Genomic DNA, 13313 nt, shown 5'->3' on the forward strand with positions numbered 1-13313 from the left:
TAGCCGGGAGTGGTGGCGCATGCCTGTAATCGCAGCTACTCGGGAGGGTGAGGCAGGAGAATCACTTGAACCCGGGAGGCAGAGGTTGCAGTGAGCCGAGATTGCGCCATTGCACCCCAGCTTGGGCAACAAAAACAAAACCCATCTCAAAAAAAAAAAAAAAAAAAAAAGGCTGGGGAGGTGATAGTGGAGAAAGACAGGACTCCCAGAATGCCCTCTGTGTGTAGTTGATCATGGAAACCACATGAACAGAAAATAGCTACAACAGCTAATTCTTACTAAGGTGGCAAGCATTGTGCATAACACTGCCTAATGTGTGATGTTAAACGTTTTCACCAGGTCAGCCACTTAATCGTCAGAAAACTGGTGGCCAACTATGAGGTTTCACATTGATGTTTAATTGCTGTTCCTAAAGAAGTGCGTGCATTTTTAAAAAACAGAGGATGGGAGGTAGGTTGGAAAGGGAAGATAAGCGGCATTGGAAAAATCGACTGTGATTACTGCATTTTTATCAAATATGTCTGTCTGGATTATGTGGTTAGAATTACTGCAAATTTGGCTTCTGTAAATACTTTAAAACTTTTTCCAGTGTTTTCATTATTAGATCCACTATGCAGGCTTTGAGTGGGCTGCCATTTAATTCAGATATCAAAGTACTTTACAAGTAACTATTAGCATTTATCATCTACACGTGGAAAACTATAGCAAAGAAAGGTCAATCAAAAGTTGTGCTCAAGGTCATCAGATAAAATGAGATTAATCCTGAAAAATTCTCCCACGAAGACCAGGGGTCCGGCTAAGTATGGTGGTGGTAAAAATGTTTATCAGACGTCCCTCTAAAGAAACTTCAGATGGGAGAAAAATGTACCAGCCCCAGGAATGGACACATTTGGGTTTTTCCTTTTCCTTTTTTTTTTTTTTTTGAGACAGGGTCCCGCTCTGTTGCCCAGGCTGGAGTGTAGTGGCGCGATCCCTGCTCACTGCAATCTCCGCCTCCCGAGTTCAAGCGATTCTCCCGTCTCAGCCCCCCGAGTAGCTGGGATTACAGGCGCGCGCCACCACGCCCAGATAATTTTTTTGTATTTTTTAGTAGAAATGGGGTTTCGCCATGTTGGCCAGGCTGGTCTCGAACTCCTGGCGATCCGCCCGCCTAGCGCTCCCAAAGTGCTGGGACCACAGGCGTGGGCCACCGCGCCCGGCGCACATTTGGGTTTCGTGGTCAGAAAAAGCACGACCACCCCAACACATAAATCTGGCGAATCATACGCAAATTCCCTCAGGCTATATAACCTTCCACCGCTCTTCATACCTTTGGACAAGCACATACTGTTATTTTAGGGAAGGAAACGGATCAGAGACCTTGTCTCCTTTTTCTGCGCTACCAAACACACCAAACGGCGTCCCTAGCAATCAGATTCCAGAAACATTTCCTTTCCTCTTGAAAGCCCACCGCTCCCTTCACTCAAAGAAGAGAATAATCAGGGGCCTAAAGAAGCTGTCCCGCCAACCTGCAGGGAAGAGCTGTGGAAGAACCACTTGCCGCGCCAAAAGCATCCCGCGCCGCACTATGGAGGCAGCCATCTTGGAGCGTACCAAAACGAAGGGCCAACGGGTTACGGACAGAGGAAGCGGCGGAAGGGGCGGGGTTACAGCTCGACCTCTCGGGGCGCCCAGAATTGGACGAATCCCGTTTGTCGCTCTCGGCGCCAGGACCGACGCTCCGCCTCCTCGCCCCGGTTCCAGTAGTTGGTATAGTCCGAGACGGTATGGCTGCGGCACTTCGGCCTTCGAGTCGAGTTCTCCTGCAGGCATCGCAGATTTCGATGTATCCTGGGGTGGGAGGCTCCGGCTCCGTCAGCTGCCGCTGCCCTCTCGGAGGTATCCGCGGCCTTAGCCTAGGGAAAGAGGGGAGGGATGGGAGAGAAGGGAGTGTTAGACCCCAGCTAGCGTCTCTTTGGAGCAGCCACAGCTCCTAAGTCACTCACTGGCCTGGAGCGCACCCTCGCCCTCTAGTTGCACGTGGGGGCAGTGGTGACCCCTGGGGGTCGTGGATACCCCCAGTGCCTGCAAATCGAAGGACTGCTGGGGTCTTGACATTGGGGCTGTAATGCACCCTCATATGGGGCGACCTTGGTCTTCAGGAACACCCCTCCAGCGTTGGGAGACATTATTTTCTTTCTTTTTTTTTTTTTTTTTTTGAGACGAAGTCTCGCTCTGTCGCCCAAGCTGGAGTGCGGTGGCAGGATCTCGGCTCACTGCAACCTTCGCCTCCCGGGTTCAAGCGATTCTCTTGCCTCAGCTTCCCGAGTAGTTGGAACTACAGGCGTGCGCCACCACGCCCGGCTAATATTTTGTATTTTTAGTAGAGACAGGTTTCACTATGGCCAGGCTGGTTTCGAACTCCTGACCTCGTAATCCACCCGCCTCGGCCTCCCAAAGTGCTGGGATTATAGGCGTGAGCCACCGCGCCCGTCCTTTTTCTTTTCTGCAGAGTTTGGGAGCAGAGGTCTTAAGGAGTCTGAGTTCTGCTAACAATCTAAAAGACTTTAGCACGTTTCTTCATTTTTCAAAACTATCCTTTAACATCTCTATGAAAAGAGTTAAATTTGAAGATGCTAGTGAGTGATAGTAAAAATGTTTGTCAGGCATTACTTTAATGTATTTTATATACATTAATTCCTTTTCTCTAGACAACACCCAGCAAGAGAAGTACCATTCTTTTCTCCATTTACAGAGGAGGAACAAGGTTAAGTAATTTGCCCAAGGTCAGAGGGAACTGTTAGAGGCGGGATTTGAACACAACCAACAATAGAGAGACCTACTCCTAACCACTTCATTGGACTGCCTTTCTGTAAATAAATAGCAATTTTTATTGTTACCTTGTTACTGCAGCTCAGAGAACTGTTAGTTCGTGATTCTTTGGCCAAGCTTCATCCGTTTTATGTCATGCATAGCCAAGGATCTAAAGAAAGGATGATGTTTCCCAAATCTAGTAAGCTGTGATCAGTGATTTCCATGTATCTCAGATGTATTTTGAGTCCACATCTGAGAGGCCTTAACCCCCTCATTTCACAGAGGACAAAACTGGGAGTTCCAGTGATCACGCTGCAGCTTTTTCCACTACTCTATGCTTCTCCCTGAATAAACCAAAACTAAATATGCCTGTTTTGCATTTAAATGTTACTGGTTTTTTTTTAATGCCCTTGATACCCTTTAACAGATGGCGAATGCCCATTTGTACTTCAAATCCCAACGTCCTGTCAACCAGTCCCTACACACGGTTTCTCACTAGCTATGGTTAATCACTAGCTTCATTCACACACAGAAGTAAAACTTGTTTTGCTGAGGATTTGCATTCTCTGATAGTTCATAAATGGTTTTTCCCAGGAATTATATTTGTACAGTCATATTTGTACCTGTCTAATGGGTTATTTATAATAGATGTTAATTAGAGGCAGTCAAGCTCTACTCATGTGCTAACTTCTAAAACAGTCAAAATGACTTTACTTTTTTCTTTCTCTGATTTTTAGCTAAAAGATACCTACTTACAGATAATGTGGTGAAATTGAAAGAATTTCAGCAAAAGAAAGTGGCTGTTGCATACAGTCTTCCTGGCACTAAAGGTAATGGAATCTATTTTGTTAATTCTGTAATTTATCTGTCATTTAAGTTTCTCTGTCTTTATCCCTCCCTATTCAGTGTCTCCTTCAGTGACTTTATTATGCCTTAGAAAAAGTTGAGACCATTTATTGTTAGTTTCATAGTGAACTCTTACATTCATTTTGCATCTCACACTTTGTCGCTAGAAAGTCTACAGCTCTCCTCTTATTCCTTCTCTTACAATCCCAGAGAAATATTAAAGCTAGTGCTGCGATTGTTCGTCTAGATCTGTGCCGCTGACAGTGTGGTTTGAGGACCAGCGGCATCAGCGTCTATTGGGTGGTTGATAGAAATGCAGATAGAAAGCCCCCAGATCATTCATATGCACAATAAAGTTTAAGAACTTGAGATGATTGGCTTTCAAGCTTTTTGATGTAACCTTCAGTGAAAAATGCATTTTATGCTGTATCTCAGTACACGCAAACATATCTATATATAAATGAAATCAAATGAAACAAAACAGTACTATGTGTGATGCTATGTTTTGACATTTTTCACTCTGTGCTAGAAAAGTCAATAGGATAAAACATTTCTTAAAAAACAAGAGAAACCTGACTGCCAAAAGTAGGATTTGACTGGGCATGATGGCTCATGCCTGCAACTCCAGCACTTTGGGAGGCCAAGGCAGGAGGATTGCTTGAGCCAGGGAGTTTGAGATCAGCCTGAGCAACATAGACCTCATCTCTACAAATTTTTTTAAAGTTAGCTGGGCGTGGTGGTACATGCCTGTAGTCACAGCTACTCTAGGGGCTGAGTTGGGAGGATTGCTTGAGCCTGGGAGGTCTAAGGTGTAGTGAGCCGTGATCACACCACTGCACTCCAACCTGGGTGACAGAGTGAGACCCTGTCTCCACAAAAAGATAAATCTGGGATTTGCTTTGAAAAAAAATCCAGTGTGTTTGGGGATTGTAGAGTAGAGGAAACATAATTAGCAAAATACTGATAATGATTGAGGCTGGGTAATGGCACTCAGGGGGATTATTATACTGTTCTTTCATTTCTTGGGTATGTTTGAAAATTTTTGTTATTAAAAGCTAAAAGCAAGAAGACCACCCTAGGTCTTTTTTCCTTTCAGCACCTGAGGAAGCTTGTTGCATTCATTGTCTCCCTCCTGCACATAGAGTTCTTCCCAGCATTTCATACTGTTTATTGTGTGTGGATGCAGCCGTGGTCCCTGGGGGTTGTGGATAGACCCGCTTGATCCCTCTTTATGAACACATCCAAGACTTTCCTTTTTTTAAAATAACTCTTGGTGTCCCCACTGACTTTTTAAGCTATAGACCCAGCTTTCCTTCCTCTCACTGCCAGATGTTTGTGAACCCCTGATTAACACATTAATATTCTCTTTGTTTTGGTTTGTTTTTTAAGAGACAGTCTCGCTCTGTCACCTAGGCTGGAGTGCAGTTGGCACCATCGTAGCTCACTGCAGCCTCAAACTCCTGGAGTCAAGCAATCCTCCTGCTTTAGCCTCCTGAGTAACTAGGACTACAGTGCCACCATGCTGCCTAATTTTTAATTTTTAATTTTTTGTGTGTCAGGGTCTCACTGTGTTGCCTAGGCTGGTCTCAAACTCCCGGGCTCAAGCTAGTATCCCGCCTCAGTCTCCTAAAGTACAGGCGTGAGCCACTGTACCCATCCTGATACTTTCTCCCTCCATTCCCTCACAGTTCAGTCCTCCAGAAATCAGTGTTCTCTTGCTGCTCCACTAATTGTACTGTTATATAATACCATATATGGGGCAGAAAAAATAAACCTTTGGAATGGGGGGAATATATTTATCCCCAGTTGAGTAGGCTCAATCTAGATTTCACTTTAGTCTTTTCTTTCTACCCCAGGTATTTTAGATCTATTTGAGGTTTGCAGTTAGGACTTCATGTCATCCAGTTGTGATTTCCAGTTGTCATAGTCTTCGTAAGGCTGTGGCAGTTGTGTACATGTTCTGAAAGGCAATTAATATAGTCAGTGCCAATCTGCTCTGTTGTCAGACTGCTATGTTTAAAGTCCTGTCAACCTTTCGTCATTTTGAGCCCACAGTGGTACTCTGTTGTATACCACACCATTAACATACTCATCCCTCTGGCATCCTGGCTTTCCCGTGATGGACTCTGCCCTTTCTAGGGCGGTTTCTGGTTGATCTAGTCAACGGCTGTTCCCTCCACACCTTCCATTCCCAGTTCTCTTCTGTTGTTCATGCTGATTCCCTTACGTAGAATGCTCCCCTCCTCCATTTCTCCAACCTGATTCAGCCCTTTCCTGTCTCACTGGTACCCCTCCACTTTCACCAACCTGGTCTGTCCTGACTCATAATAATAAAGGTTGTAACAGGACTCTTCTGTCCACTCTGAGTTGTAATAGGTGTCGTAACAGGAGAGAAGAGTCCTATTGTGTTTATAGTCATTCACGTGTCACCTCCTCCATCGTTTTCAGGTAGCTTTGTATAAATTTAGCTTGCCTTGCTTTAAGTTCTTTGAGGGCAGGAACTATTCCTTATCCTTCTTGGTGTCTCACACACAAAGAAGGATACTTCTGAGTATGATTATATGACAAACAAGTGTTGATTGATTTGTTTTAAAACACAAGTTATATCTGTTGAAATAATGGATTCTTAAGGTTTTTTTTTTTTTTTTTTTTTTCTGAGACAGAGTCTCACTCTGTCACCCAGGCTGGAGTACAGTGGCATGATCACCGCTCCTTGAAACCTCTGCCTCCCAGGTTCAAGAAATTCTTGTGCCTCAGCCTCCCCAGTAGCTGGGATTACAGGCGTGCACCACCACACCTGGCTACTTATTGTATTTTTAGTAGAGATGGGGTTTCACCATGGTGGCAAGGCTGGTTTCAAACTACTGACCTCAAGTAATCTGCCCACTTCGGCCTCCCGAAGTGCTGGGATTACAGGCATGAGCCACTGTGCCCAGCCTCTTAAGGTTTATTAAGGCAGATTAAGAGGTACAAGATGTAACATCATCTCTTTGATGACTTGAGACTTTTTAGACTGGAAGTTGCTTAGAAATATTTAATAGACTAAATCCTCGTAGATCTAACAGGCGACAGAAGGAATGAAAATGAGAACAATAATGTTTCTATTTACTGGCAGTTACCATATGGCAAATGCTTTACGTCTATCATCTCAGATAACCCTATGAGGAAGGTACCACGATCCTTACTTTATACATGAGGAATCAAGTCTCAGAGACAAGGGTCTCCATCAGAATGCAAGTGACCGACCTTAGATTTCAGCCCAGGTCCTTCCATCTCTAGAGCCTTTAACGGTTACGTGGTTCTGCAAATAAAAATTGGAGGATCCACTGCATTATCTCAAACCTAGTAGGTCTTTTCTTTTAAATCGAGAACAGTGCCTCTGCTTCTAGTTCTTGTGTTTTAGATGTATTTGTGCCTCTCCTTTCAGCAACATTCCTTCAAAGCTCTGGGCCTTGGAACGAATCCTATAGCTATTTCCTGGCAGCGTCTGATACTGACAACAGTTCTGCCTTCTGGAAAGCAGATGCTTGGTTAGTGCCTGCTTTGCTTTTCACCCCACATTTTGATGGGAATAAAGCCCCTTATTGATGCCAAGAAGAGGTGCCTCCTTTTGGTTTTTGTCCCCACAGTTGATCAGATACAAAGACAAGGAAGAATGATAGACTGTGATGACATTGAAACGATTCTGTCACTGAAAAACTGTTTGCTGCTGTTTGAGGACTGTTTTCCCCCCTGCCCATTACATAGTACTTTAGCATGCCTTCTAACAGCTGAGTAAAATGAGACCGAGACGAATGAAAAAGAGGTGAAGTTGAATCAAATGAAAGAAACATGACTCATGTGGGTCCACCATTGTGGACAAACCTACCTTCAACTGACATTTTCTTTTTAGTTTTCCTGTTTGTTTCTCTGCCAATTGACGGTTTGGGTGTCTGGCTACATTTTCTTTCTTTTTCTCATGAGTCACCTATAGATTCAGTTATTTGAGCCAAGCCTCTGGGACAGTAATTCTCAAACTTTAGTATACCAGAGGATCACCTAGGGAATCAAAAATGCCAATTCTTGAGCTCTTACCCCAGAGATTTTATTTTAGAGAGTCTTGAGTGGGCCTGGCCCTGTGCCCATGCCCCTGCCTCCTATGACAGATGCCATCTGCTGACACTGTTCCAGAGGAGATTGGCCAGTGATGGCAGCTGTGCATCCCTGAGCCCCTCTCAGTACCCCTCTGCAGTGAGGCGGGGTAGGGCTTCCCCATCTTCCTGAGGTCAGACTCCTTCTACTCCCAGTCAGCCTGAGTGATGGTCACCATACTGTGCTTTCTTCCAGAAACCTATTTTAGAAACTTGAAAGAGAAGCTGACCCAGAACAAGCTCATCTTGAAGGAGGAGTTGATAACCTTACTTCATTTGTGTGAGTCCCGGGACCACGTGGAGCTGGCTAAAGATGTCATTTACAGGTGAGGCATTTCCTTGGAATGCTGCCACCCTCATCCCTTCTTACTCTGTTCCTTTCTGTGAGCAGTCTCATCCACTTCGAAGATGTTGCCACCTCTACACCAGTGACTTCCAAATCTCTTGTTCAGATGCCTACCTTGAACTCCAGACACTTATATTCACTTATTGAGCACACACTTACTGGGTTCCTACTACATGCTGGGTGCTGAGGATAGAAAAGCAGATATTTTATGTCTAAAGAAGTTACCAGCCTATTCACTAACTCCACTGACATATCCCCTAGGTCTTCAAATTCAACATGTGCAAATTCATTGCTCTTCGTCTGTTTTCCTTCTCACTGGCTAGTCACTCAGGACAGATATTTTGGAGCCTCTTTACTCTCATCTCATTTGCCTCTCTTTCCTGATAGGGTAAGAAATCCTCTTGGTTCCGCTTCCTTGGTATCTCCCTCAGCTCCAGCCCTCCTCTCTCTCTCTCCCCATTGGCAGTGTCTTAGTTCAGGCTTTAATGTCTCTCACCTGAATCCTTTCAGTGGACTCCTAACTATTCTCCCTTCTCCAGTCCTGCTATGCCTTTCTGATCCATTATTAAAGTTTCCCATGTCAGAAAGAACTCACATGTAAGCATAGCCTGCCACTGGGAAAGCCAGCAAAGGCTTCACTTACCAGGGAGCAGTATGACATCAAATCAATAGACTTCATTTCTGAAATTACGTTCATTGCTCTTTTCCATTTTTTTTTTTTTTTTAACTATTTTCTTTTTTTTTTTTGAGATGAAGTCTCGATCTGTTACCCAGGCTGGAGTATAGTGGTGCGATCTTTCAGCTCAATGCAACCTCCACCTCCAGGTTCAAGCAATTCTCTCTGCCTTAGTCTCCCAAGTAGCTGGGGTTACAGGCGCCTGCCACCACGCTTGGCTAATTTTTTTATTTTTAATAGAGAGGGGGTTTCACCATGTTGGCCAGGCTAGTCTCGAACTCTTGGACTCAAGTGATCTGCCTACCTGAACCTCGCAAAGGCTGGGATTACAGGCATGAGCCACCACGCCCAGCCCTCCTTTCCATTTTTAAAAGATCTGTTTCTACATATGAACCTGCATTTATATGTACATTTATAGAGAGAAATACAAGATAATCATATAAAGAATACTGAAAGATTGTCTACCAAAAGTTAACTGGTTCTCTGGAAATTATGGATTATGTATTTTTTGTTTGTCTAAATGTATATTTTTCTGATTTCTCAAACTTGTTTACAGTGGACATTAATTTTATAACATGAAAAAATATCTTTTTTTAAGTTAAAAAAAAAATTTAAAAATTCATTGAAAAATTGAAAAACACCAAAAAGTAGAGAGAAGAAATATATCACAAATTCTGCTGTTTCAGTTGTCTGTTGCTATATAACAAACCACACCAGAACTTAATGGCTTAACACAGTGACTATTTATTATTTCTTATAATCCTTGGATCAGGAATTCAGGCCCATCTCCACTGAGCAGTTCTTGGTTGGTGTCAGATGAAGCCACTCACTCATTTGCAGTCAGGTGATAGCTGGGCTGTACTGCACAGTCCAAGAAGGCCTCTCTTGAGTTTGTGATGCCTCATTGCTCCTCCATGTGGCCTCCCCCCCTCTTTCTGGAGTGCCTCATCATTCATTTGTTGGTTTGAGCTGCACTGGCCCACAACCCAGATGTGAGCTGCCAGGCATGATAGAGCTGCCCAGAATTGGCATGGCTTCTCTTGGTCAAGGCAAGTTGCCTGGCCAGACCAAAGTCAAGAGGTGGGGAAAAGGATTCTACCTATGGATGGATGGAGCCATATGCACATACAGAGAGGGAAGGAATTGATGGCAGCCATCTTTGGGGCCTGTTGCTTCCATCTAAGAAACCACTGTTAATATTTTTGCAGTTTTTTTTTTTTCCACAGATGCAAAGATTTCGTTGTTTTGAAAGATTTGTTATAGTTATTGCTGTATAATTATTTTCTAAATTAATATATTTTCTTGTTAATCATATCCTTAGGAATCATAGTTTAATGACAATATAGTATTTATTGTACGTTAAGTAGTTTCATTAACTATGCCCATATTGTTGGGCATTGAAGTTTTTTCTAATTTTTCACCAGTATAAATAATGTCATGATGAGAAACTCGCTCCTTAAAACTTACTCTTTGTTTCCTTTTGGGGATCGGAGGGTATGAACTTTTTAAAGTTTATCAATATGTAACTGTCAGATTATTTTCCAAAAGTGTTATGCTAATTTAAAGTCACACTGTATCTGCACACTTAATTCTGTATTTCAGTTTCACAAAGTTAAATCATTTCCCTCTGGCATGTTTTCCTCTCACACATTTTACTACACAAAGCTATTCAATGTTTGTAAGAGTAGTAAAATGAGATAAATATTCTGAGCACTCTTTCTACTCTTATTTTTATCATAAATATTCAAAAGTATTGCTCAATTCCTTTACTAATGCTAATAAATCTCTACCTAGTTGCTGACCTTTCCTTCTCTGGTTGTAGACAGCTGGACAAGTGGAAAGATGGGTAGATCCAAGGCACAACCAACATGTTCTCTTTCTCCCTGAGTCAGGCAGCCCATGACGGGGAAAGGAGAGTCATGAGCTGAAACATAAGCTTTTTATTGAGCCAAAAATGGGGAGCATCTTAATACCCTCGTTATGATGACCAAATGCTGTTTGGTTTATTGAGGGATTTTAGATCCTCTTGAATATTTCTTGTCCAGAAGGCAATTCATTATCTCAGTGACTTTCTAGCACTTTTATTAATGTGAATGTCATTTAGCATGTTAATGTCAAATCAGAAAACTTGTTTTTGCTTTCTTTTGCTTTTAATCTGGCACAAGTTTCTCATGAGAATATTTACTGAAATATGTTGATGTTTGAAGATGTTTTCCTTAGCATGCCTTACATTTTATAAGGGCTAACATACGTTGAAGACTTATGTGCCAGGCACATCATCTCATTTAATCGTCGCAAAAAAAAACTGAGTTGGGTTCTCTTCTTCCCTCCATTTTACAGATGAGGAGACGGAAGTGCAGAATAGTTAATTAATTTGCTCATCATCACACACGTAGAAGAGCTAGGATTTGAATGATCAGTTTGGATTCAGAGCCTAAAAACCCTTAACCACTATCCTATTTTGCCTTCCAACAACTCAATTTATAAGTGTTGTAATGAAGCAATGAATATTATTTGTAACTTTTTTTTTTTTTTTTTTTTTTTTTTTAAGATGGAGCCTTGCTCTGTCGCCCAGGCTGGAGTGCAGGGGCACGATGTCGGCTCACTGTAAGCTCTGCCTCCTGGGTTCAGGCCATTCTCCTGCCTTAACCTCCTGAGTAGCTCAGACTACAGGCACCTGCCACCACACCCAGCTAATTTTTTTTTTTTTTTTTTTTTGTATTTTCAGTAGAGACGGGGTGTCACCGTGTTAGCCAGGATGGTCTCGATCTCCTGACCTTGTGATCCGCCTGCTTCGGCCTCCCAAAGTGCTGGGATTACAGGCGTGAGCCACCGCGCCCAGCCTATTTGTAACTTCTATAAGTGGATAATGAAATGTATCAAAGTACACCTCATCATTCTATTATGGTATCATTGTAGTATATGCATTTAGAATAGACTAGTGTAATTACTCTAACTCCTCGATGATTTTTAGCAGAAGGTAAAAAGTATCCTGTTTTGTCGTCAGTGCTTCTCCCCAAGATATTTTAGGTTCACTCATTTTATGAATCTAAATCTAAAATAAATATGAATATGAAGATTCATAATGAATCTTTCTCAAATCCGATTTACGTGTAATCATGAGTTGTTGATATTTGTCACATATTGTCCTCTTGGTGTCTAAAGTAAAAAGAGTTAGTTATTGAAAGTAAATTTACAGTAGTGATATGCAGTTCTGACTGACAGACTGGCTGCCTGTAGAAATCTCAAGCCACATAGAACACATCATTGTCTTTGAGATTAGCCTTTTCCTAAAACGTAAACATTGGAAACTACATTTAATTTGTTTAGCCAGGTGATCGTAACTCCTGTGTACCTTTCCCAAACTTAGAAAAGCAGAGAGATTGCTGTAAATTGTAAATGTGACTGTTGGTTGCCTGCCATCCTATATGAGGGTGAAGCCAGCCTCCAGGAACACAGAGCATCACCCCCGCTTCTTTCCCTTGTTCTCCTCTGGGTGGGGCCCATTCTGATGCACTTACAGATGCTACTAGACTCCTGCTATTTCCTAAGATGTGCTCACACTCAGTCTCGGGGTTGTTTCTAAATTTAGAGAATGATTACAACATACGTTTTTCCTGTTTCTTTTATTTTATGTCAGTCTGCTATAAACTCTGTTTATTTAAATGGTTGGTATACTTCTGCACTCCAGGATTCCTGATTGTCTGAAATCTCCACTTCTCCTCCTCCAGACTGTGAGAGAACTTTATTCTCTGTTGTGTCCCAGCACCTGGCATAGTACATGCCACAGTCTGTGTCTGTCCTTTTTCCTGTGTCCTACCTTTTGGCTCATTGAATCATTTTCATTACCAGGTACCATGCAGAGAACAAAAATATCACTTTGGGGGAGTATAAGTTTGGACCGCTTTTTGTGAGGCTGTGTTATGAGTTGGATCTCGACGAATCTGCAGTGGAGTTCTTGAAAGACCAGGTGATTGTTTCCTAATTGTTTTCTCTGCCAATGTATGTGTTTTTGGTGATATTGGAAAAGGCATCTCTTCCATGCACATTATTCCTGGGTTAAACGATTTTCAAAGAAAGGCTGCTGGGCCTAATGAGCACTTCTCTGCATTTTTAAGTTTCTTTGCAGTCAGTTTGTGTGAAAGAGGGGTGGAGTGATATAGAACAAGTGTGGAGGAGGTATAGGTACAGATGATCCTACCTTGGATGTGTATCATTGTGGGTTGTACACCTGCTCTTTTAGGGGCTTTCAATAGAGAAGAGCTTAAGACAGTCTCCATTTAAAGACTGACATTCCTATCCTTTACCTGTGTTCCTTCTCGATTTTGTATTGGTATTTTTCTGGTTGAAGACTACATTTGGGAGGTGCTTTTCTATTTTCAAAATACTTTCCCTCACATATTCTGACTTTCTGTTCCTAAAAACAAAAGTAAATAATAATAATAATTATTATTATTATTTTATTTATTTATTTTTTTTGAGATGGAGTCTTGCTGTGTGGCCCAGGCTGGAGTGCAGTGGC

General features: G+C 42.4%; 2 protein-coding genes across 3 annotated transcripts in view; one reads left to right on the forward strand and one right to left on the reverse strand.

Moving 5' to 3' along the window:
- The window catches only part of MRPS27 (mitochondrial ribosomal protein S27), a 99644-nt gene extending 98011 nt beyond the window's left edge, over positions 1-1633 (reverse strand). The window contains exon 1 of one of the 2 annotated variants that reach the window (XM_031666210.1): positions 1509-1633. In XM_031666210.1, the coding sequence (XP_031522070.1) occupies positions 1509-1581 (73 nt within the window). In that variant the 5' untranslated portion in view covers positions 1582-1633. The remainder of the gene's footprint in view (positions 1-1508) is intronic. The other variant, XM_031666211.1, reaches the window with a different exon arrangement.
- A 127-nt stretch (positions 1634-1760) lies between these two features.
- Positions 1761-13313, forward strand: part of PTCD2 (pentatricopeptide repeat domain 2) — a 38575-nt gene continuing 27022 nt past the window's right edge. The window contains exons 1-4 of the mRNA XM_031666213.1: positions 1761-1878; positions 3531-3623; positions 7966-8095; positions 12644-12761. Coding sequence (XP_031522073.1) covers positions 1767-1878; positions 3531-3623; positions 7966-8095; positions 12644-12761 — 453 coding nt within the window. The 5' untranslated portion in view covers positions 1761-1766. The remainder of the gene's footprint in view (positions 1879-3530; positions 3624-7965; positions 8096-12643; positions 12762-13313) is intronic.

This window comes from Papio anubis, chromosome 5, assembly GCF_008728515.1.
Source record: "Papio anubis isolate 15944 chromosome 5, Panubis1.0, whole genome shotgun sequence".
Taxonomy (NCBI): Eukaryota; Metazoa; Chordata; class Mammalia; order Primates; family Cercopithecidae; genus Papio; species Papio anubis.